The sequence below is a fragment of the Oryctolagus cuniculus genome, chromosome 3, assembly GCF_964237555.1.
Source record: "Oryctolagus cuniculus chromosome 3, mOryCun1.1, whole genome shotgun sequence".
Lineage (NCBI taxonomy): Eukaryota > Metazoa > Chordata > Mammalia > Lagomorpha > Leporidae > Oryctolagus > Oryctolagus cuniculus.
The window spans coordinates 71,803,762-71,829,371 of NC_091434.1; the positions used below are offsets into that span (position 1 = coordinate 71,803,762).

Here is a 25,610-nt window from a genome sequence, read left to right on the forward strand (position 1 = left end):
TAAAGTGAAAAATACTGTTTGAGTACTAGTTATAGCATTAAATCTCAATGTACAGCACACTAAGGACAGAGATCCTACATGAGGAGTAAGTGCACAGTGACTCCTGTTGTTGACTTAACAAATTGACCCTCTTGTTTATGGCATCAGTAATCACCCTAGGCTCTTGTCATGAGCTGCCAAGGCTATGGAAGCCCCCTGAGTTCACGGACTGTGATCATATTTAGACAAGGTTGTAGTCAAAGTGGAAGTTCTCTCCTCCCTTCAGAGAAAGGTACCTCCTTCTTTGAAGACCCGTTCTTTCCACTGGGATCTCACTCGCGGAGATCTTTCATTTAGTGTTTTTTTTTTTTTTTTTTTTCCCCAGAGTGTCTTGGCTTTCCATGCCTGAAATACTCTCATGGGCTTTTCAGCCAGATCCGCATGCCTTAAGGGCTGATTCTGAGGCCAGAGTGCTGTTTAAGACATCTGCCATTCTATGGGTCTGCTGTGTATCTCGCTTCCCATGTTGGATCGTTCTCTCCCTTTTTTATTCTATCAGCTAGTATTTGCAGACACTATTCTTGTTTATGTGATCCCTTTGACTCTTAGTCCTATCATGATCAATTGTGAACAGAAATTGATCACTGGGACTAGTGAGATGGCATTGGTCCATGCCACCTTGATGGGATTGAATTGGAATCCCCTGGTATGTTTCTAACTCTATCTTTTGGTATTTTCAATAACTGGGTAAAACATGTTATTCAAATTTTAGTCCTGGAAAAGTTATTCCTTGTGGATTCAGCATATAGGCTGACTGATTTAATTTTTCCCAATGACATGTTACCATTTTCTCAATGAAAAGAATATTATAGTCTTGTTTTCCCATGCATCTCTATTTTGTAAGAGTGACATATAATTTGCTGCATAGGTTTAGGACATTTTTGCTTAGTTAAATAAAGTGATTGGATATTAATACTATGATTTCCTATCATTGAAGCTAGTTCCTATATTGAAACTGTAAATTTTTTTTGAAAGAAATCAGTCAACCTGATAAGTCATATAAAAACAATTGAGAAATTGCCCCAGTGTATTTCTTTTTCAGTGGGATATTTGAGCATTGCACTATATAATTTCAATAATTTTATGCTAAGGTCAAAGTAAGACATAACAGATTAAAAAATCAGTGGCGTTTCAGGAAGATTTGAGCCACTCGCTGCTCGTGGTGAAGCATCAAAGAACTATTAAAGCTTCTAATACAGCTGTAGTCTTAAAGACATTGCCTCTTGTTTTGCCAGCAGGTGGCATTCTGGGTCCTGGAATTTACCTACTGAAAAGAAAACCGTTCTCTCATTTAGTGTTCCCTGTCCTTGAGTGTTTCAAAGTGTGCACTAACTTGCCGTCATAGATGTCTGCTTTCTTTCCTTTAGTCTATTTCCATCTTTGGTGTCTTCAAATATTTTCTTCAAACTTTATTGTGCTTCTAATCTTTTGAGGGATGCTAAAGTTTTTCTTTAAAACGTCATTACCCTAACAGAAAAAAAGAGTTTCCCCCAGTGAACCGTCTTGTGCCTCACTTCAGCCAAGTGTCCCGCTGAATGAGCTAATCGCGGCTGCCGGTGCTGTTGGTTTCCTCCCCTGGTGGAGCACCTTTTGCTCTGTTTTCTTTCCTGTGAAGCAGCTCTGGCACCTGCGCCTCCAGGGCAGGAGCCATCAGCTGGCAGCTGCTTGAGGGTGAGGGTGGTAGCACTGCTTTTTGTCCTGATGCAGTGACAGCAGGAGCCTTTCTGATGTTTGCTGTGCATGGAGCTCTGCCGTTCACTGTCCTGCTCCCAGATTGCTGAGAAGTGGTCAGTGGTGTCGTGGAAGATAATTGTCGATGGCATCTTCCACCGGATTGCCCTCTCTTTCACCTATGGAATTCAAAGTACTGTTTCACATGTTAGCTTTTCATATGTGGGGAAACTGTAAAGGCACGAAGAGCAAGCCAAAAAACAAACAAACAAAAGACAAAAACAAAACACAGTAATTTGCCTCCAAAATCTAAAACAAGCTAGAGGACTGACTGGGACTGGAATTTAAATCTCAAGGGTTTTTGTCCAAATACAACATGACAATCCTATCAAGTGTTGACAGAAATCAAAAGGAATCTTAAAAACGTTTCTTTTGTATGCAGTGTACATTTTTAAAAATAAGGTATTCAGCTCTTTAGGCATTTGACTTGAACTAGTGACATCTTTAATCAAAATAAAGCAAAACAAACACAACATTGCATAATGTGCATTATCTCCTGTAACAGGAAGACAGTCATGCGTGGAGGCTCACTAGTTCCTCATCCCTTTGGAATAAGCTTGTTTGAAGGTCATGTGTTCTACACTGATTGGACAAAGATGGCTGTGATGAAAGCAAACAAGTTCACGGAGACCAACCCTCAAGTGTTCCACCAGTCTTCTCTGAGGCCCTATGGAGTGACTGTTTACCATGCACTCAGGCAGCCCAATGGTAAGCCCCAAACAATGGTAACCAAGCCTGGTACTGGGCTTCATAGAAAGGTTTTCTCAAAGCTATTGAATTAACGATTAGGGATCTCATGAGGCTTGAATTGTGTTCTTACATCTATAAAGGGATTCTAGAGAGCCAAGCTCTCTGAAATGGGCTCTACCCATAGTAGGCATTTTGGAGAAACCAGCATTTTACAATTAAAACGCTAAACCTAGAGGGAATTTAAGAAATTCATTTAACTGATTTTTATCGGCACCTGCAATGTACCAGATCCTGTCTACATGCTGGTAGTACAGCAGCAAAGAGACCAAACCTGGAATATCTCTCCTGGTTCTACTCAGAGAAATCTCTTGTTTCGAACCTTTTCAAACCCATTCCCTTTATGATACAGTTGAGGACTCTGAAAATGGCATGCCTAAATGCCCATTTTAGTGGTGACAGAGCCATTGTTTTCTTTCTGCTCTGTCGTATATGTGGCACCTGTTCTTTGTGTCGCATTAGATCTTTATGGGTCAACTGGATTTGGTGTCTCTCTGAATGGTCACTTATGAAAGAAAAATTTTGATTCTGATCCTGTTGTATTTTACAATAGTTGTGTTTGTGTTTCAAGGTTTTAAATTGAGCTTTGACATGTGTGCAAATAGCTCTTCTGTGTTTGGATGAAAGAAAAGAAATACTATAAAGTAGATTGTGTAGGTAGAAAGCTTAACATTGGTGAACAATAATTTAGAGAAAAGCATGTTTGCTTTATAGCTCTCATGTTAAGAGAGGGTCTGTTTGGGATACAAACAAGCTATAAATTAATTAGGTTACTTTTTAAAAACCAAAATCAAAAACCCAGCCACCAGAATGGATATATTCGGATGAATAACTTTCACCATCCTGCAAAGATATTGGTGAAACAAACTCAGGAGCAGATGCAGCGTTTTTAGCTGTGGCAGCCTTGTGTACAGTGAGTTTTCAGAGGTCACCACCGTGAGGCTGGCTTTTGGAAGTGCCAACTGGTTTGTTGGGGGCAGATGTAGGGTTTGGAGTCAGATCTGGATTTGAATCCTTCTTTAGCCATTTAATCACTAAATAATTTTAGATAAACTGACTAACCTTTTGGAGTCCTGTTTCCTCTTCATAGAGTTACTGGTTGTTAGTTACGTCAAGTGACTAACAGTTAGCAGTATCTTATGGATGGTAGAAGCTGCACTAACTTTTGGTGTTGTTTTTGATTCTTTCCAATCAGCTGAAGGCTCGAGACAGACTTTGACCTAATGGTTGTAAAAACAAAACCCTCTAACCTCACCCATTTGTACAAGTCCTGTTTTTTTGCCACCGCCAGTTTGAGAGTAAATGGGAGGGTAGCAGTGAAGGGAGGAGGCTTCGTGCAAACAGATGTGGATGTGCATGGCGGTAACTGGTAGTACACATGCCCAGCATGTGGCAAACCGTTCCACTGTTTCACCTGCAGGGCTCAGAGTGGCTTCACACGTGCTGGGTAATGCTACGTCCCTAATTGTGAATTAACCCAGGCATTTCTCTCCCCCTCCAGCTAGCAATCCTTGTGAGAGTAACAACGGGGGCTGCGAGCAGGTCTGTCTCCTGAGCCACAGAACAGACAATGGTGGCTTGGGTTACCGCTGCAAGTGTTTATTTGGCTTCCAGCTGGATCAGGATGAGCGCCACTGTATTGGTAAGAAATCTCTGTCGCACTGTCTTTCTGGCAGGCACATGTGTGCACATCTCTACCCAGACGCCTACTGTTCTTGGACTGGGGCAGCTTTCTGTCTGGTTTTTATCACTGTGAATAAGCTTTCTGAAGACCATAGAGTGCCTTCCTTGGAAAGCACTTCTTTCTTTATACACAGGACTGGGCTTGAAGTTGTAAATTTCTGTTCTTTGGGACTTTTTCTAATCCCTCGTGTTGGATTTTCTTGGACTTTCTTTATCCTTTGTTTCCTCAATCATTCGTCTCCTTTTATTAACCATGGTCTTCAAATTCCACGATGTAATTTTGAGTTCTATGCTGTACTGCACGTATCTTTTCCACGTTAGAGTGTTAGCTTCAACTTTGATTGGAAATGTTTCTCTCACGTTCGTTGACTTTTCAGCTGCACTAAGCTCCACGGAGCCCTGTGGCCACATCTTCATTTCCACTGGTTTCAGCGCTCTGCTCCAAGGCACACTCCTAGGCTATGGTGTGGGTCAGTTCCTCCTCTAGTTTTTCACCTTTCCATTCAAATCTTCATTTTCTCTCAGCCTCAATGCCGCTGCTTTCATTCACACGCTGAAGGCTGCCTTTCTTCCTCCATGCCTCCTTCCTCCATCTACTCGTAATTGGGCCCTTGCCTGGACCTCAGCTGGCGATGAAAGATTCTCCTACATGACTTGTTTCTCTTTCTTTCACTCTTGCAACTCTTTGTATGCCTTTGACAAGTTTTTGCTCCTCAGATGGTGCTGCTTTTGGCTTAGTTTGTAATTTCTCTTTGTCTCACCCAAATTTGTTAATTTTGTAAGTGATCCTAGACTCAGATGAAAAATAACCTTCATTTAAAAAATCCTGTGTGTTTATAGATAGTATATCAGTAGTGTATGAAAGACATCAAAACGTTTGTGGAAAATGGAATTAAAATATTATTTTGGTGCAAAAACATGTAGAATTCATTAATAGATTTTTCAGTAGCATGAAATTTCCATGAGCATTTGGAAGACCCCATGTATTAGCTAATAATTTTACTTTGCAATTCCTTTCTGCAACGTTTATGTCTGTCTTAGGTATATGACCTTCATGTCTTTTTGATGTCTTGATTTCTCATCTCACTTTCTTTGATTTTAAACATTGCTCCCTCCTACCTATGACCAATTCTCCTCTCTTGTTTCCCACAATTTTTTATATTAATTTAAGAATTCATTTATGGTGGAGAGGTAATTTCTCTGGAATCTGTGGGGGGCAAGGACCATGCATTGACTGACTGTGCCCTGTCCCTCTTCCCACAGCTGTGAAGAATTTCCTGATCTTTTCATCGGAATCGGCTATTCGTGGAATTCCATTCAGCATCTCTACCCAGGAAGACGTTATGGTTCCCCTAACAGGGAGTCCCTCTTTTTTTCTTGGGATTGATTTTGATGCCCAGGAGAGCACTATCTTTTATTCGGATACATCAAGAGACATGATTTATAAACAAAAGATTGATGGCACAGGTGAGAAAGTGCATTTTGTGTGTGTGTGAATGCACATGTATTACTTGTTTCCAAAAATATGACTAATAGTCTCAGTAACACTTTGTAGTCACCTTTTAGCAGCCTAAAACAAATTATAAATTAGAGTGTATTTTAACAAGAGAATTGTTAGCATAAAAGCAGTGTCAAGTATATGAACACTATTAAGAGGTTGATTGACTAGAAGTTGTTCTGCATAGCCAAGCAGCCAAATGAAGCCTATGGGATGACCTTCCTTTACTGGATTTGGATAATAATTTTTTTTAAAAAAGAGATTAATTATATGTCAGTTTGGATATGCTGTAAGTTTTTAATTGACTGAAATTCTGTTAAAATAATCATCAAAGAAAGAGCAAAATGCAATCAGTCACAAGTTACTGTGGGTGCTTCATTGGATAATGACATGACCCAGTAAACTGAGCTATACTCCTATAATGGGTTGATACCTGTAACTGATAAAAATTCGTACCCAATATAATATAGCAACTAAGAAAGCTAGCTTAGGAGCTGAAGTGCTGGTTTTGAATCCTGGTTTCCCACATTTTCTAGCTGTGTGATCTTAGGCAAGTTACTCAACTTCATTATGCATCAATTTTCTAATTTGTAAAATAGGAATAATAATACAGGCATTACATGGCTCTAGGGTTGTTCAGGGAGGATTTTAGGTCAAGACATGCATCATATCCAGAATGATGCCTGGAAAATGATAATTTGTTAAATGTTAGCTTTCATTTTCATTTTTCAATGAACAACCCTGTTCTACCCTGCTGCAACCCAGACATGCTCTCCAGAGGTAATTCTTACCCTTCTGCAGCTATTTCTCCTGTTACTTCTTTCCATGTTTTTTTTTTTTTTAAGATTTATTTATTTATTTGAAAGAGTTACACACAGAGATAAGGAGAAGCAGGCAGAGAGAGAGAGAGAGAGAGAGAGAGAGAGGTCTTCCATCCAATGGTTCACTCCCCAGTTGGCCACAACAGCTGGAGCTGTGTCGATCTGAAGCCAGGAGCCAGGAGCTTCTTCCAGGTCTCCCATGCAGGTGCAGGGCCCAAGCACTTGGACCATCTTCTACTGCTTTCCTAGGCCATACCAGAGAGCTGGATCAGAAGTGGAGCAGCCAGGATTCAAACTGGCATCCATATAGGATGCCGGCACTGCAAGTGGTGGCTTTACCCACTATGCCACAGTGCCGGCCCCTCCATATTTTTAATTGCTTCATTTTGCTTATCTGAGAACAACTGTTTCTTTTTTATTGTTAGACATTTGATTCCTTATTGTAAATGAGGATTTGGTTCTCTTATATCCTTCTCCCCCAAATTGTCTCCTCCTTGAAATGATAGATTCTAATTTTTGTTTAAATTAATACTAGATGTTTGTATTATTAATATAATCATGAGTTCATCACTATTAAGCCAAGTAGCAGTTTGGGATGGTATTTCTTGAATAATTTTTGAAAAAAAATTTTTATTTGTTTTCATTTGTTACTTGAAAGGTGGAGAGACAGAGAGACTGAAAGACAAAGAGAGTTCATCCATCTGCTGGTTCACTCACAAGAGCCAGAGGGTGGGCCAGGCCTAATCCAGGAGCCTGGAATTCCATCCAGGTTTCCCACATGGATGACAGGGCCTTACATACTTGAGCCATTATCTGCTGCCTCCTAGGATGCACATTAGCATCTTAGCTGCTGTGCAAAACACCTGGCCCTCTTGAACCATTTTTGATTTTTTTTCTAAAGTTAAAAAATATTTTGCATTTTTGGGATATTATCACATATTTTCTCCAGATGCCCTAAGAGATCTATGAAGTGCTTGTCCAAAACAGCAAATCATCTATAACTGTCTTCCTGTCTGGAGACCTCTGTCCCCTGTTTCAGATGGGACCCAAATCTGTGGGCCTGGTACACAGTTCTTATCTTCTGACTTCCTTTTGCCGTTGTTCTGTGCTGGGTGTCCTGTTGTGGCAGGCCCCTTATTTCTCTTTTTAAGCTTCTTCATTTTGCTGGTCCTTTCTAGTTACTGATCTCTCTCTCTCTCTCTCTCGTTTGCTTCATGGACAAGCTTTTGAAAGCTTGGTCTGCCCATTCCTGTCCAGTCTTCGTACTTCACTGATTCCGCACTGCTACCGCATCTGCCCACCAGGTCTCTGGAAACCCTCTCAGCCCCAGTCTCTTTGTTGCTAAACTGAATCATGCTTCTTAGTCCTTCTCTTTGGCACCTTGGCCATCATCTCGTAAACACACCACTGGGTTTCCTGGACATGACAACACACTACTGGGTTTCCTTCTATTTTGTAACAGTTCTTTCTAGAGTTCCTTGGAGGTCTTTTCTCCTTTGCCTTATCAATAACTATGTTCTCTGCAGATCCACAGCAGTCCTTCTCTCTTCTTTTTCTGCATCATTTCATCTTGATTATCATCTGTAGCAACTATGGGTCGGTGTGTGGAGACTTGTGACAGGTCTTTCATGGAGTGTTTTCTCTCCTACCCGGCAAAGCCTTCCCATAGGAGATGACAAGGTCTCTCCCTTGTCATGGTTTCTCTATCCACGGTTTCTCCCTGAGCCTCAGACACATACTACCAAATGCCTTTTGGAGACCTCACGTGGATATCCCATAACCACCTCACAACCTGAATGTCCAAGTGGACACCTTCACCCCGTCTCACAGCCTTCCTTGCCTTAGAGGAAGGGCATGGCTGCTTCCCCCTGGGGTCCCTCCCCACAAGCTTGTGATCATGGAGAACTTCTCCCTCTCTTTCAGCCTCTGCTGCTGACTCATGAATCTACAGCCATGCCCCAGATCACGTGGCATTCTCACTGGCAAGTCTCGGCTCTCCTGCAGCCCTCAGTTTCCTGCTTCCTTTGAGAAACCTCTCCACACATCCGCCTTGCCGGATGCTCTGATAGGAGGCGGCTGGGCTCTCCTTCCACCCTGTGCACCTCTGCCTCACAGCATCCATGACTCCTTCCTTTATTTTTACCTCTTCGCCCAATTGCCTTCTCCTCTTTCACTGCCTCATTATAAATTTCCTTCAGGGAGATGCACATCTTTCTTTCCAGTTGCTTCGCTTCTCTAGGGACGATAATGACACCTGTGTAACTGAGTGGCTGGGAGGATGCATGAATCCATGTCAAGTTCATGGTCGGGTTCCTGACTCACAGGAAGTGCTCCGTTGCTATAACCCGTTATTATTAAAGCCATTAGCAGTATCAGGTTTCCTAAATATCTTATACCTTATCTTGCACACAGAGCACTTCTTTTTACAGTTTGATGAATAAGTGCATGGATGAAGAATGGGAAAAAACAGGATTTTTTTTTTCCTGTCACTAAAGGAAGAAGTATGATGGTTTATTCTGCTTCATATTTTCTTTAATGGAAAAAAAAGGGAAAAGGCATAAAAATTCTCAAAGAGGAAAGTGGTCTTCTTTCTCCTGTATCCAGTTCTGATTTCCTTTCTGGTCTTTTCTGAACTTGGCAACTTTGTGGCTGAGAAAGAGTTGGGCGGTAATACCTCAGGGCTACCCCCTGGCAGTACCTGGCAGTGTCAGCTTATCAGAGCTGCCTGGGGGTGGTAGTAGGTGAACTCAGGTATCTCTTCTTCAGATGTTCTGAAATGAGAAATTTTTTTTTTTCTGGAAGGTTAAACAAGGGAGTAAATCCAGCCCATACCACTCCTGGTTCTATTTATCAGTATCATATCTGTTCTTTGAGACCCAGAGTTTGGGGAATGGATAGATTCTAGGTTTATCTCATGTTGTTGCTCAACGATTTATAGTTTTTTTTCCCCAAGAATTCCACATTACTGAAATATGCTCTAACTCTGACACAAAATATACAGTAGTAGCAAAATGTATGTCTTATGTAATATGTTTAGTTTAACCATATCTGTATTTCAATTTACAGGAAGAGAAATCCTTACAGCTAATAGGGTGGAAAATGTTGAAAGTCTGGCTTTTGACTGGATTTCAAGGAATCTCTATTGGATAGATACTTCTTACAAGAGTGTCAGCGTCATGAGGCTAGCTGATAAATCGAGACGCACAATAGTTGAGCATTTAAATAACCCACGGGCAATCGTAGTCCATCCTATTTCTGGGTGAGTGTATTCATGTTTTTCTAAGAGCTTAAAGCTGTGGTTCTTTTACAGTCATTGAAAAGTGATGCCATCAGTGGAGGATGGCCCAAGTGCTTGGGCCCTGCACCAGCATGGGAGACCAGGAGGAAGCACCTGGCTCCTGGCTTCGCGCCAGCCGTAGCAGCCATTTGGGGTGCAAACCAATGGAAGGAAGACCTTTTTCTTTGTCTCTCTCTCTCACTGTCTAACTCTGCCTGTCCAAAAAAAAAAAAAAAAAGTGATGCCATCGAGGTTTGGCAAGTTCAGCAATCTTGAGATTGAACTGTGTAATTTGAAATCAGCTTAAATTTTATCCCTTTTCCATGTTTAAGTAATCACTTTATCTCCCTCCAAAAACTTGCTTCTAAGTTTCAGCTTTCCCGGTCTTCACAGAATTGTGTGTGTGTGTGTGTGTGTGTTTCACAGTAAGAGGCAGAGTCATTAGGGCAGGAATGGATACACAGCAGGATTATCAGAAAAGGCTCACATTCTTGCCCTGCTTTTTTTTTGGCAGGCAGAGTGGACAGTGAGAGAGAGAGACAGAGAGAAAGGTCTTCCTTTGCCGTAGGTTCACCCTCCGATGGCCGCCGCGGCTGGCGCACCGCGCTGATCCGATGGCAGGAGCCAGGAGCCAGGTGCTTCTCCTGGTCTCCCATGGGGTGCAGGGCCCAAGCACCTGGGCCATCCTCCACTGCACTCCCTGGCCACAGCAGAGGGCTGGCCTGGAAGAGGGGCAACCGGGACAGAATCCGGCGCCCCGACCGGGACTAGAACCCGGTGTGCCGGCGCCGCAAGGCGGAGGGTTAGCCTAGTGAGCCGCGGAGCCGGCCGCCCTGCTTTAATGTATTGATAGGAAGCTTAGCAAGACTTGCTTCATCATTCAGTAGTTTTCAGAGTACAAAGCTCTTCAGATCACAGTTTCAGGTTTTGCCATTTTGTGATTAGCAGTGTCAAGACAAGAAAAGACAGACCAGATAACAATATTCCTTCTTGGCCCCTAACTTTCTAATTTGAAAATGTTTAATAGCTGATATGTTTGTTTAAAACAAGTCTGAGCTATGCCATTGTATTTAAGTGGAATAACAAAAAAGATGCCTTGCAAAGCCTGGAAGCTTGACTCACTCCCGTAGTGAGCGTTCTCCAAATCTCAGCTCATCCGAAAGTTTGTGAAGGAGCTGAGTACAAGTGCAATACCCATGGTAGAGACAGTGAGTCTGAGGCTTGGTGAGATGAAGTGACTGGTGAAGGACCCACAGCTATCAGGCCGCAGTCAGGATTCGAACTCCAGGCTTCTCCGAATGCAAAGCTTGCGTGCCTCACAAAGTGTTCACTGACTGCCTCTAGAGTGTTTTTACTTTATGCTTTTTTTGTTGTTGTTGTTAAATAATATAGGAAGCATTTTTTGAAACTAATGGCATTATTGATATGAAATTCTATCTCTGCGTAGAGTGAAGAGATTGATTTTCAATAATCAAATCTCAAAATGTGATAAATGTTACACTTTTTTTGGTACTCTGCTCAGAGCCCTGTTGATACTCTAGAGGAACGGTGGTTTTTCTATTTACTACTTGTTGAATTCCTTATTTAGTGGAGGCTTAAGCTTGTGATTATAAAGTAAATTGAAAGTATGTCATTTTAAAAATTTGAAGAAAAAAAGGAAGGAGGAGAGAGAGCGGGAGTAAGGGTATGGTGGGAAGTATCATTATATTCTTAACTATATGAAGCCGGCGCTGCGGCTCAATAGGCTAATCCTCCGCCTTGTGGCGCCGGCACACCGGGTTCTAGTCCCGGTCAGGGTGCTGGATTCTGTTCTGGTTGCCCCTCTTCCAGACCAGCTCTTTGCTGTGGCCCAGGAGTGCAGTGGAGGATGGCCCAAGTCCTTGGGCCCTGCACCCCATGGGAGACCAGGAGAAGCACCTGGCTCCTGCCTTTGGATCAGCGCGGTGTGCCGGCGGCAGTGGCCATTGGAGGGTGAACCAACGGCAAAGGAAGACCTTTCTCTCTGTCTCTCTCTCTCACTGTCCACTCTGCCTGCCAAAAACAAACAAACAAAAACACAGCTATATATATGAAATATATGCAATTTTTCCCCTTCATATGAATAAAAATAATTCATTCCCAATTAAAAAATAGAGTTGATTTTCCAATGAATTTATCTTCACCTAAGTCTTTGGCACTTGGTTTTGAAAGATAGTTGATTTCCTAATGAATGTTTCATTTAAAATTATGTGAAGTAATCACATTTCAGAAAGTTGCCTTTTAGAAATATCTGTTTTGATTCATAAGGAGCATATGAAAGAGGAAAGTCTTTTCCCCCCAGACTTATACATTTTCTCAAATAAAAAAATATGCCTTGGGTTTAATAGTTATATTGGTTTGGATGTTTTCTTCATCCAAGGTGAAATGGTTCCCTATAAAGTTGTCAATACCTTATGGGAGTCATCTAGGGGAGCCTATATGTTTAATCCAGATGGGTAGAGAGATTACAATCTGTTTTCTTGTCTATGGCTTATTATTATTATTTAAGATTTATTTATTTATTAGAAATTAAGAGTTGCAAAGAGGGGCTGGCGCTGTGGCGCGGTGAGTTAACACTCTGGCCTGAAGCGTCGGCATCCCATATGGGCACCGATTTGAGCCCTGGCTGTCCACTTCTGATCCAGGTCTCTGCTATGGCCGGGGAAAGCAGTAAAAGATGGACCAAGTCCTTGGGCCCCTACACCCGCATGGGAAACCCAGAAGAAGCTCCTGGCTCCTGGCTTCAGATTGGTGCAGCTCCGGCCATTGTGGCCAATTGGGAAGTGAACCATCGGATGGAAGACCTCTCTCTCTCTCTCTGTGCCTCTCCTCTCTGTGTAACTCTTTTAAATAAATATATAATATAATATAATATAATATAATATAATATATCTTAAAAAAAGAGTTACAAAGAGGTAGAGGCAGGGAGAAAGAGAGAGATCTTCCATCTGCTTGTTCACTTCCCAGATGGCCACACTGGTCAGGGCTGAGTCAGGCCAAAACCAGGAGCCAACTTCAACTGGGTCTCTCATGTGGGTGCGGGGGCCCAAACAGTCAGACTTTCTTCCTCTGCTTTCCCAGGCCATTAGCTGGAATGGAAGTGGACCAGCTGGGACATGAACTGGTGCCCATATGGGATGCCAACATCGCAGGTGGCAGCTTTACCCACTATGCCACAATAATGGCCCTGTGGTTTGTTTTTTTATTTCAATACCATTGAGTTTTTATACTAATCTGAATTATGTTTTCCTAGAGAATCTGTTGGGTGACAATAGTTTTAGGTCCTAAAGTCTAGGGAAGTAGTTATCTATTCTAAGTGCCCATTTTAATGCCATTTATATTTGTAACTTGGTGACATGCTGATAATGGAACTTTTCCTTAAGATTTAGATAAGTTATACATTCAATCTACTAATCTCAATAGCACACACAGAAGAATGAAATGAATTGCCGCAAGTCTCTGGAAAATGTGTGTTTGTGCTTAATCTCTCAAGGTCATTTAGTTTATTCCAATGTAAACATCTTTGGTGTATTGCCTGTTTTTCTAGGTATATATTCTTCAGTGATTGGTTCCGTCCTGCTAAAATTATGAGAGCCTGGTGTGATGGATCTCACCTTGTGCCTATAGTAAACACTACTATTGGATGGCCCAATGGATTGGCCATCGATTGGGGGTAAGTAGGAATCATCTTACATTACTGAGTTCCCACTTCCTGAAAAACACATGTGAGGCATACTGGGATGATGAGATGGAGTAAGGAAATTGGTACTGCTTGCTCTCAGGTTTTTTTTTTTTTATTTTCCCAATTATTTACTTAGAGAGGCAGAGAAAGAGAGACAGAGACAGTGAGAGAAAGGTACATAGAGAACTCTGTTCTGTTAGCTCATTCCTCAAATGCCTGCAATGGTTCCTGGGATTGAAGCTGGGAGCTGGGAATTCAATCCAGCTTCCCCACACGGGTAGCAGAAGCCCAGTTGCTTGAACTAGCACCAGTGCCTCCCATGGTCTGTGTTGATGGCAAGCTGGAATCAGGAGCTGGAGCCAGATGTTGAATCCAGGTACTCTGATATGGGGTGTGAAGTTCTCAACTGGTATCTTAACCACCAGGCCTAATGTCCTGCCCCTTAGAAATTTTTGAATCATTAATTGGTGATAAGATCATGTGTCAGGCTGGCGCCGTGGCTCACTAGGCTAATCCTCCGCCTTGTGGCGCCGGCACACCGGGATCTAGTCCCAGTCGGGGCGCCAGATTCTGTCCCGGTTGCCCTTCTTCCAGGCCAGCTCTCTGCTGTGGCCAGGGAGTGCAGTGGAGGATGGCCCAAGTGCTTGGGCCCTGCACCCCATGGGAGACCAGGATAAGTACTTGGCTCCTGCCATCGGATCAGCGCGGTGCGCCGGCCGCGGCGGCCATTGGAGGGTGAACCAACGGCAAAGGAAGACCTTTCTCTCTGTCTCTCTCTCTCACTGTCCACTCTGCCTGTCAAAAAAAAAAAAAAAAAAAAAAAAGATCATGTGTCATTTCTTATAGGGAGCATCTTGAGTGTGGGAGATTTTTGAAATAAATTAATCAATAAATGCACATTTCCTTATATATACTTTGGGTGAATTTTCAAAGTATATGATACAGTCCTCAAGATATTGATCTATCTAGAGGTTAGGAAGAGGCATAGGATAAGTAAGCTTTTGAACCTGAAATGTCAAAGTAGTATATGGATAAGTGAAAGGGAAAAATGCATTTAACCTTTTAAGCAGGGATTGCTATCAATGTTTTTCTTAACTTGTTGATTTTAGAAAATAATTTAAGAAAAATAAAATTCTTTAAGCAACATTTCAAGTTTTCTAAGGCAATTAATTGATAGCCCCTTCATAAAACTAGCTGTATCTTTCTGGGGAGTATAAAACTGTTTAATTTTTTATAAATATAATATAAGTTTTAAACATTTGATTGAAATATACCCACGGAGCATAACTGATTCTGAATGTCCTCAGCATACACGGTGCTCGCCCAGCTTCTGGATAACAGATAACTAAGTGTTTTGTTATTTTAGTGCTTTACGGTTGTACTGGGTAGATGCCTTTTTTGATACAATTGAGCACAGCACCTTTGATGGTTTAGACAGAAAAAGACTGAGCCGTATACAGCAGATGACGCATCCCTTTGGAATAACTGTCTTCCAGGGTAAGTTTTAAAGCATCAACAGTGTGTGTTGTTTGTATACTTTGCAAGTTCTAACAATAAACTCACTGTTATTTGGGATTCTCACAGTTCCAGAATTGGTGCTGTTATATGTAAACAAAGCATTTGGTTTCTTGATGAAATATTTTACTTTCAGAGTGTCCTTTTTTGGGGATACATTAAGGTGGCAATATCGACAATTTATATGGGGGTAGCACCTTGTAGATTACTCCAACAATTCCTGAATATTCACTTATAGAAGTATCACAGGAGGCCGGCGCCGCGGCTCACTAGGCTAATCCTCCACCTAGCGGCGCCGGCACACCAGGTTCTAGTCCCGGTCGGGGCGCCGGATTCTGTCCCGGTTGCCCCTCTTCCAGGCCAGCCCTCTGCTGTGGCCAGGGAGTGCAGTGGAGGATGGCCTAAGTGCTTGGGCCCTGCACCCCATGGGAGACCAGGAGAAGCACCTGGCTCCTGGCTTCAGATCAGCGCGGGCCGCAGCGCACCAGCCATGGTGGCCATTAGAGGGTGAACCAGCGGCAAAAGGAAGACCTTTCTCTCTGCCTCTCTCTCTCACTATCCACTCTGCCTGTCAAAAAAAAAAAAAAAAAAAAAAAAAAAAAAAAAAAAAGTATCACAGGAAACACTAAGTTACTGCTATTATTATTTTCAGGAATAAAATAGCAGCAGCTATTGATATAACAATTGTAGCATTTCATTGTTCTCTGGTATTTGTGCGAACCTCATCAGAATCCATGTAGAAAAATGTAGAAAAATGATTACACACATTCATCAAGGGTTTACTTACTGAAGGACTCCAAAGCTTTTCAGACATAAAGTTGGATTTAATTAACATCATCTCTGATACATGGGAACATTAGGGTATGACTTAGGAAAAACAGCAAGACATGATTGTTTTTCTATCAACCTTCACAAACAATTTCCTATTAGTGATAAAGATTGTCAGGACCCTGCAGCCACCAGGACACAGCCAATGCCTCAGCTCCCCTCTTGAGCAGAGACATTCTGTTCTGAGTTGAGTTGCTATGATTAGAGTATAGTCTGGCACTGTGAAACAGGTGGCTTGTTTAGTCTTGCAAAAGGAATCTCAGTGAATGGTTATCTAGCTTGTGCATTGTACAGGAGCACAAGACTAAGAGGGTACAGAAAGACTGAAATAAACCCCTGTCCTGTCTACTTTAAGATTTTTGTTTTGTTTTGTTTTGTTTTAACTTTTATTTAATGAATATAAATTTCCAAAGTACAGCTTATGGATGACAATGGCTTCTCCCCCATAACGTCCCTCCCACCCGCAACCCTCCCCTTTCCCACTCCCTCTCCCCTTCCATTCACATCAAGATTCATTTTCATTTCTCTTTATATACAGAAGATCAGTTTAGCATACATTAAGTAAAGATTTCAACAGTTTGCTCTCACACAGAAACATAAAGTGAAAAATACTGTTTGAGTACTAGTTATAGCATTAAATCTCAATGTACAGCACACTAAGGACAGAGATCCTACATGAGGAGTAAGTGCACAGTGACTCCTGTTGTTGACTTAACAAATTGACACTCTTGTTTATGGCATCAGTAATCACCTTGTCATGAGCTGCCAAGGCTATGGAAGCCCCCTGAGTTCACCGACTCTGATCATATTTAGACAAGGCCATGATCAAAGTGGAAGTTCTCTCCTCCCTTCAGAGAAAGGTACCTCCTTCTTTGATGACCTGTTCTTTCCACTGGGATCTCACTGGTGGAGATCTTTCATTTAGTTTTTTTTTTCCCCAGAGTGTCTTGGCTTTCCATGCCTGAAATACTCTCATGGGCTTTTCAGCTGGATCTGTCGCTCCCCCTCTTCGTGGAGGAGTGACACTAGACCCTGCGTTGTTCTTTCGTCTGCTCGGCCCTCCCCGGGTTTGCTGCTGGTTCTTCCCGGGTTGGCTACCGACCCTTCCACCTCCGTGGAAGGGCAGTTCCCCCTGCCACTTTCCCCACTTCCGCGGGGGAGCGGCACACCGCCGGCCGGCTCTCTCGGGGGCTGCACAGGTGTTCCTTCAGATAGATGTTCCTGGTGCATGTTGTCTCTCTCCTCCTTTATAGTCCTCTTCCACCAATCCCAACTCTGCTACCCACACGCCGAGTACGCTGCTCTCCTCCAATCAGGAGCAGGTCCTGCTGTTTATTGGTTGAACTGGAGGCAGCTGTGTAGAAGCTGTTTCCTCCTCTCCCAGCGCCATATTGTGGGAGAGCAGATGCATAGAATAAGTCTTAATTCCAGTAACTTAGTCTAGTCCAAGTTGCTCCCAGTTGCTCCCCACACAGATCCACATGCCTTAAGGGCTGATTCTGAGGCCAGAGTGCTGTTTAGGACATCTGCCATTCTATGGGTCTGCTGTGTATCTCACTTCCCATGTTGGATCGTTCTCTCCCTTTTTTATTCTATCAGCTAGTATTTGCAGACACTATTCTTGTTTATGTGATCCCTTTGGTTCTTAGTCCTATCACTATGATCAATTGTGAATAGAAATTGATCACTGGGACTAGTGAGATGGCATTGGTACATGCCTCCTTGATGGGATTGAATTGGAATCCCCTGGTATATTTCTTTTTTTTTTTTAGTCTTTTTTTTTTTAATTTTTTGACAGAGTGGACAGTGAGAGAGAGAGACAGAGAAAAAGGTCTTCCTTTTGCCGTTGGTTCACCCTCCAATGGCCGCTGTGGCCGGCGCACCGCGCTGATCTGATGGCAGGAGCCAGGTGCCTCTCCTGGTCTCCCATGGGGTGCAGGGCCCAAGCACTTAGGCCATCCTCTACTGCACTCCCAGGCCACAGCAGAGAGCTGGCCTGGAAGAGGGGCAACTGGGACGGAATCCGGCGCCCCGACTGGGACTAGAACCCGTTGTGCCGGCGCCGCAAGGCGGAGGATTAGCCTAGTGAGCCGTGGCGCCGGCCCCCTGGTATGTTTCTAACTCTACCGTTTGAGGTAAGTCAGCTTGAGCATGTCCCGAATTGCATATCTCTTCCCTCTCTTATTCCCCCTCTTATTTTTAACAGTGATCACTTTTCAGTTAAGTTTCAGCACTTAAGAATAATTGTGTATTGATTACAGTATTCAACCAAAAGTATTAAGTAGAACAAACAAACAAAAATACTAAGAGGGATAACATATTAAGTTGTTCATCAACATCAGGGCGAGGGCTGATCATGTCACTGTTTCTCATAGTGTTCATTTCACTTTAACAGGTTTCCTTTTTGGTGCTCAGTTAGTTGTCACCTATCAAGGAGAACAAGTGGTATTTGTCCCTTTGGGATTGGCTTATTTCACTCAGCATAATGTTTTCCAAATTCCTAACAGGGATCACTTTTCAGTTAAAATTTAAACACCTAAGAATAATCGTGTGTGTAAGATTTTATTTATTTATTTGAGAGGTAGTGTTACAGACAGAGAGGGAGAGACAGAGAGAAAGGTCTTCCATCCACTGGTTCACTCCTCAAAAGGTTGCAAAGGCCAGAGCCCAGTCAATCCAAAGCCAGGACCCAAGAGCTTCTTCCGGGTCTTCCATATGGGTGCAGGGGCCCAAGCACTTGGGCTATATTCCACTGCTTTCCCAGACCATAAGCAGAGAGCTGGATTTGAAGAAGAGCAGTGGGGACACTAACTGTCTCCCTATAGGATGCTGGTGCTGCAGGTGGATGCTTAACCTACTACACCACAGCACCACCCCCGCCCCACCCTGCCCCCCAACTCCCTGTCTTGAAAGCATAATGAGGGCCGGCGCCGTGGCTCAATAGGCTAATCCTCTGCCTGCGGCGCCGGCACACTGGCTTCTAGTCCTGGTCAGGGTGCCGGATTCTGTCCCGGTTGCCCCTCTTCCAGGCCAGCTCTCTGCTGTGGCCCAGGAGTGCAGTGGAGGATGGCCCAAGTCCTTGGGCCCTGCACCCCATGGGAGACCAGGAGAAGCACCTGGCTCCCGGCTTTGGGTCAGCGCGGTGTGCTGGCCGCAGCGCGCCAGCTGCAGCGGCCATTGGATGGTGAAGCAACGGAAAAGGCAGACCTTTCTCTCTGTTTCTCTCACTGTCCACTCTGCTTGTCAAAAAAAAAAAAAAAAAAAAAAAAAAACCAATTAAAAAAAAAAACATAATGAGTTCATTTAGAGTGATGGCATTTTGTATAGGACTACCAAAGTTGCTGTCTTTTTGTTGGTTGTATCCCTGTTTGAAACCTCCTACTTTAATAATTAGTATGGTGTTTATTTATTTATTAAAAATTTTAAAAAATTGAGAGACAGACAGACATACACACACTCCTATCTGCTCGTTCACTCCCACAATGCTCTTGGCATCTGAGGCTGGGCAGACGCCAAAATCCAGAACTGAGACCTCAATCTAGGTCTCCCAAGTGGGTAGCAGGTAAGCAGTCACTGGAACCATCACTATTGCTTATCAAGGTCCATGTTATTAGGAAACTGGAGTTAGGAGCTGGGGGTGGTTATTGAACCCAGACATTCTTCTGGACATGGGACACAGACACCTTACCTGCTAGGTGAAATGCTTTAAGAAGTAGACACTCACTATAAATCAAAGACTTTCTCACACACACGTGATGTGGAAGGAATAGTCAATGCGTGTATTGCATATCACATCCTGCTATCTGCTTGTCTGTGGAGGAGTGTGTGGTATTTAAAAATATTTTTGAAATGCCTTTGTGAGATTTTTTGATGAGATGAGTCAGTTACAAACACTCATCCCCTATCACCATCCCCACGTATTTACTCCCTGTTTCTAAAAACACTAGACACATACTATTTGCTGCCACATAGGAACATTATCAGAATGCTAAATTGTCTCTCTCTGTACTGGAATGTCTGGGATTGAATAAAAATGCAATGTTAGAACCTTTTGGTTTCATTTGAATGCCTACCCATGAGAGCAACACAGAATTCTGAAATTAATAATAATTATTTCTTCCAACTGTACTTTTTGTTGTGAATTTCTTCTGGAAAGTTCTCTTATGCAACACCATGGAAATGATGAACTTTATTTAGTAAAAAGCTAGATCTTCTTGACTGTGTATCACACAGGACAGAAAGGTTTATTGAATTTTTCTTCTCCATACGAATATTATGATACCTCTGTGAGCAGTGGGACTGAGCTTATCAGTCAGTAAAGATAAGATTTGGTGAGTCCCAATGACTACTTAGTCATGATTAGGCCACAGATAATAAGAACTGACGTGTTGATAAAAATTGTGACATCTTAAGCATTTTCTGGTTAATTGGAATTTGTAGTTAAACTAAATATTGTTAAACACAAAGTCCACTTCAATTCAAGTTTTTCTTTTAAAAACTGTTAAAATCTATATGTTGACTCCTATGCCTCAGTATGTAGTGTAAAGTGAACATGATTGAATTTTGGTTGTTTAGAATCTTACATTGCCTTTCTCTTACCATACCAAGCATCATAGAACATCAGTATGGTTATTGGGGCATGCACATTTGTGTTGATATTTTTATCCTCAGATATACATACCAAACGTATCTTTTTATTTTTATTTATTTATTTATTTGAAAGTTAGAAATACAGAGAGAGAAGGAGAGAGAGAGAAAGTAAGAGATTGAGAAAGAGATATCTTCCATCCGCTGGTTCACTCCCCCAATGGATGCCATGTAAGGGCCAGGCAAGGCCAAAGCCAGGAGCCAGGAGCTTCTTCTGGGTTTCCTACGTGGCTGCTGGGGCCCAACCACTTGGGCCATCTTCCGCTGCTTTCCAAGGCTCATTAGCATGAAACTGGATCGGAAGTGGAGCAGCTGGGACTTGAACCGGTGCCCATAGGGGATGCTGGAACTGCAGGCAGAAGTTTAACCTTTTACACCCCAGCACCAGCCCCCAAACATCTCTTTTTGGATTAGATTGGTACTTTTCCTTCTCAACAGCTTCTTATTCAAGTTGAATGTAGAGAAGATAATTTAAGTCTTTTCCTGAAGACATCAGATATGGGATGTTTGACCTGGTAGGGGTCTTAAAGGTGATCTAGTCTATTACTTCACACAGTGGGCGTTGGCTTAGGTGCTCTCAGCAGGTTACTGCTTTAGCTGGGGGGGTGAAAGTTCAGTCTTAGAAGGCCTCGCCTCATGTTCTGTAGAAGGAGCCCCATGTTCTTTACTTTCATCTATGGAATTCTAAACCTGATGGCTACTAAGTGCCATCGTAAAATTCTATACATGCTTGCCTGATCCCCAACATTTGTATTATTAAAATATAAGCTTTCAAAAAACATTTCTAGAGGATAAGAAGTTGTGGAAAATGGTCACAGAAACGTTTCCCAGATTCTCACAATTGCAGGAAGCATTGGAAGCTTGTGGCATTTTCCTGGGATATATCTTTAAAGTCAGTTATTACTGAAAATCCTCATCACCTGTGTTTCTTCTTAGATTATGTATTTGTTACTGACTGGATGCTCCAAGGTATTATTCAAGTCAGGAAAACAGATGGTAGACAAGTGACAGTTATTCGAAGTGGCATCAGTAACATAATGCATGTGAAATCATATGATGTCAACATCCAGACAGGTGAGTGAGAGTGCCAAGATTTCTTAATTGATGTATTTTTTTTTTGATATGGTAGCCTCTTTTCTCTGTGTGTCCTTATTTAATGTGGCTCCTGATGATTTTATAGCCCTGCGATCCACATACTTTAATGCTGTTAGGACTTTAAATCTCCGTTCAACTCTGCTTACTCTAAAGGTGTTGGGAAAAACACATCTTAGCACTTTTTGGTATTTAAATGGAATGCTTTATTTTCAGATTTATTTTCAAGAGGAAGCTACTTTTTAATATTGGGTCTGAAGAACGTCTTTTCCTCTTTGATTTCCTTCACAAATCAAATCTGTGACTGACATAGTGGAAGTATGCATAGGTTACTACCTTGGGACTTTGCTTTTTTGCAGGCTCTAACTTCTGCGGTCAACCCACACATCCTAATGGGGACTGCAGCCACTTCTGCTTCCCAGTGCCCAACTTCCAGCGGGTGTGTGGCTGCCCCTATGGGATGAGGCTGGCTTCCAATCACTTAACCTGCGAGGGAAACCAGGCCAGTGAGCCACCCACGCAACAGTGTGGCTCTTTCTCCTTCTCCTGTGACAATGGCAGATGTGTGCCCAGCTACTACCGCTGTGATGGATTCAATGACTGTCATGACAACAGTGATGAGCATCTATGTGGCACATCTAGTAAGTAGCTATGAACTGAAGATATTTCCTGGGATGACTAGGATAGAGATGTGGGCTATAAATAACCAATATGCAAAAACTCTGGTTACCTATCTTGGAAAAGATACCTTTTAGAATTCCAGCTACTTTTGAGAAGCTAAGGAGTCAATATCATTTACACCCTAATGTGACAAATGGTTTCTAGCATTGATTCAGACTCTAATCAATAAAATTTCTTTTTAACCTTGGCCGTATGGGGCAATGTGGGCTTATTGCATCTTTACAAGCTCCTGCAAAAGTTGAATAAAAGTAGACTGAGCATCATCTTTAGTATCTGGGTGAATCGTATCATAGAAGAGGCACTAGCAATTGAAGGTCTTAGGCACTGTATTCTCCCCTCGTTTTGGAGAAAAATGAGTTGGAGGTGAATGAAAACCTTTATATTCTTTTGATGGTTACAAGATTTGAGACCCAATCAATGCTATTGTAAAAGGCAAAAGTATTTCATTAGAAATTTTAAAAACAGAGATAGAGGACAGTTGAGGCATTAGAAGTCTCTATCAAAGTGAGATCAGTAGTAATTATAATCTGTGTTTTTGGGGAGAAAGAAAAGTGACAGACTTGAAGTGCCCACTTGAATGCTTTCCTTGAATTTCAAAAACGTTTACCCTTTTGTGTAGTATCTTCCTGTTTTAAAGCTTGCAAAGTTTTACCCAAATATTCAATCTATTTGCATTTTTCTTGTGATACATTTTCAAGGCTTCTGTAGGTGAGTTTGAAAATTGTGATTGAAGGCCGGGGCCATGGCTCACTTGGCTAATCATCTGCCTGCGGCGCCGGCACCCTGGGTTCTAGTCCTGGTTGCTCCTCTTCCAGTAGAGCTCTCTGCTGTGGCCCAGGAGTGCAGTGGAGGATGACCCAAGTGCTTGGGTCCCTGCACCTGCATGGGAGACCAGGAGAAGTACTTGGCTCCTGCCATTGGATCGGCGCGGTGCACCAGTTGCAATGCACCAGCCGTGGTGGCCATTGGAGGGTGAACCAACGGCAAAAAGGAAGACCTTTCTCTCTCTCTCTCTCTCACTGTCCACTCTGCCTGTCAAAAAAAAAAAAAAAAAAAGAATTGGGCCTTCACAAAGGGAGAGCACATGTAAAAGGCTGTGAAAACAGCTGGCTTCATGAGCAGTTTCTTGTCATTGTAGATAATACCTGCTCACCCTCGGCGTTCACCTGTGACCATGGAGAGTGTATCCCTGCACACTGGCGCTGCGATAAGCACAATGACTGTGTGGATGGCAGTGATGAGCGCAACTGCCCTTCCCACACTCCTGCCTCCTGCCCGGCCTGGGCCTACACCTGTGATAATAACGCGTGTATCCCCAGGAACTGGGTCTGTGATACAGACAACGACTGTGGGGATGGATCTGATGAAAAGAACTGCCGTGAGTTCTGAACTGGTTCCTCTTGCTTGGTTAGCTTAGTAAATGGATTTGAAAAATGAATGTGTCTTGCACTCTTTCCTCTAAGGCACACACATCTCCATTGCATCTTGGGCACTACTATTCCGTCTGTCAATGTCTGTAAAAATGGGCTATGAGAACAAAGATATGAAGCTAGAGTCCTCTTACAAATATTGAAATCTGTGGAAGCAAATCAGTTGTCTCTGATGCAAAATATTCAGATAGAAACTGGAAAAGCAAACAAGTAATTATCCAGATATTTGAAACAAAAAAATATGTAAACATATCCAAATATTGGGCTGCTGGTTTCTGTTTGATGTAGGCAAAAAGGGAACAAAATAAAGAGGCACAAAATTTAAAATTTCCATTAATCTCACCTATCTGCTTTTCATCTTTGCAATTCTGATTTTCTTTATGTTATTTATTTCTTGTCTGCCATAATAGTTTAAGGTGGAGTGAAATGCCTTGTACTGTGTTTTAGTTTTGGTTGCATGACTAGAGAAGTCACTTTCCTTCTGGAGTAAATGAACTTTGAGATCCTTTTTAGCCTTCACCTCTAGTGAGTATGTATTTAATAGAACTAACTGCTATGAATAGTGCAACCTGCATCTCTGACTTCAAGGCTGTAACTTAACTCCAAAGTGAGACCCTGGGTTTTAGAGCTGTTCTGCTTAGACTTTGGATGAAATACAGTCATGAGCTGTCTACACACCGCTGCTAGTAGGCATAGGTTGTGCTGCCATGTTGCTTAGTCAGGTTTTGTTGTTTAGCTTTGATCTAGAGTCACAGACTTGATAGTGGTCGTGAGATGTACTCCCACTGCCTGCAAGCACATGATGGTCATTTTCTAGATGTAGTCTAACTTTCAAGGTATAATCAGTTTCTGATCCTGCCCTGTCATCTTTTTATTCTTGATTCCAAAAACTGTCCTAATTTTGAGTTCTCTTTCTGAGAATACTTACAATGTACAACTGAGATAACTCATGTGGCTACTTAGTGTGTTCTGGTTTGGCCATGGTACACAATGAACATGAACTTACTTAGTTTTGTTTTCCCATGATATTAGATTCAACAGGGACATGTCAACCTAGTCAGTTTCATTGCCCGGATCATCGATGTCTTGACCCAGCATATGTCTGTGATGGAGACAGGGACTGTGTCGATGGATCTGATGAAGCTGGTTGTGGTAAGTGGATTGCTTTATTTTTATATTCACAACGTTTAAAAAAAACCTCATTTTCTCCCTGAGATAATTTTTAAGTGATTTCTCTTTCGTTCTTAGTATTTAACTGCACAAATTCTCAATTCAAGTGTGCTGATGGGAATGGCTGCATTAGCAACATTAATCGTTGTGATGGTGTTTTTCACTGCAGTGACAACTCCGATGAGGCAGGCTGTCGTAAGTACCGTATACTCAGTACGTTTCAGACATAGAGATCATTCGTTTTCATCAGTATTGCTATTCCTGCAAATTTTCTCTAACCCAGAGAAACTGAGGTTGTAAAGAGTAGGGGGATGACATCCTGAATTACAATATATTCGTAAAGGAATACAATATTGAACATAAAATTGTGTAGGCATTATGAAATAATGATTTGTAACTATTGAATCAAATGGTTGTATAAGTGGGCACTTCAAATTTGGGAAGGTTAAATATGTCGTGGGTATTTTTGTTTGTACTTTTAATTTTTCTTGGGACATTAATTAGTGGTTTTCAGCCTTTTGTGGGTTTACTGTATTTAATGATGTCTTATTGTTTTCTTTTAAGCCTCCATCAAGAGGTCAAATCACAGTCTAGAAATGGAATGGAGCTGTATTTGGTATTGACTTTAATGAATTCCTTCTTCCAGCTGTTATTTGTTTAATATAGCAGATGTCACATGTGGCCTTTGTCCTTTGTCTTTGTAAGAGAGACTGTACAAGTCAAGAGACAATTAAAGCAAGGTGGACAGGTA

The 25,610-nt window shown here is 42.2% G+C and overlaps 1 protein-coding gene across 6 annotated transcripts in view; it reads left to right on the top strand.

The window, feature by feature from the left end:
• LRP2 (LDL receptor related protein 2) overlaps positions 1 to 25,610 on the top strand; it is a 302,615-nt gene that overhangs the window by 153,494 nt on the left and 123,511 nt on the right. For all 6 annotated transcript variants that reach the window (XM_051849416.2, XM_051849415.2, XM_051849414.2 and 3 more), the window contains 11 exons: positions 2,276 to 2,478; positions 4,019 to 4,159; positions 5,464 to 5,667; positions 9,586 to 9,778; positions 13,362 to 13,487; positions 14,863 to 14,993; positions 21,423 to 21,560; positions 21,938 to 22,219; positions 23,398 to 23,637; positions 24,722 to 24,841; positions 24,938 to 25,054. In XM_051849416.2, coding sequence (XP_051705376.2) covers positions 2,276 to 2,478; positions 4,019 to 4,159; positions 5,464 to 5,667; positions 9,586 to 9,778; positions 13,362 to 13,487; positions 14,863 to 14,993; positions 21,423 to 21,560; positions 21,938 to 22,219; positions 23,398 to 23,637; positions 24,722 to 24,841; positions 24,938 to 25,054 — 1,895 coding nt within the window. The remainder of the gene's footprint in view (positions 1 to 2,275; positions 2,479 to 4,018; positions 4,160 to 5,463; positions 5,668 to 9,585; positions 9,779 to 13,361; positions 13,488 to 14,862; positions 14,994 to 21,422; positions 21,561 to 21,937; positions 22,220 to 23,397; positions 23,638 to 24,721; positions 24,842 to 24,937; positions 25,055 to 25,610) is intronic.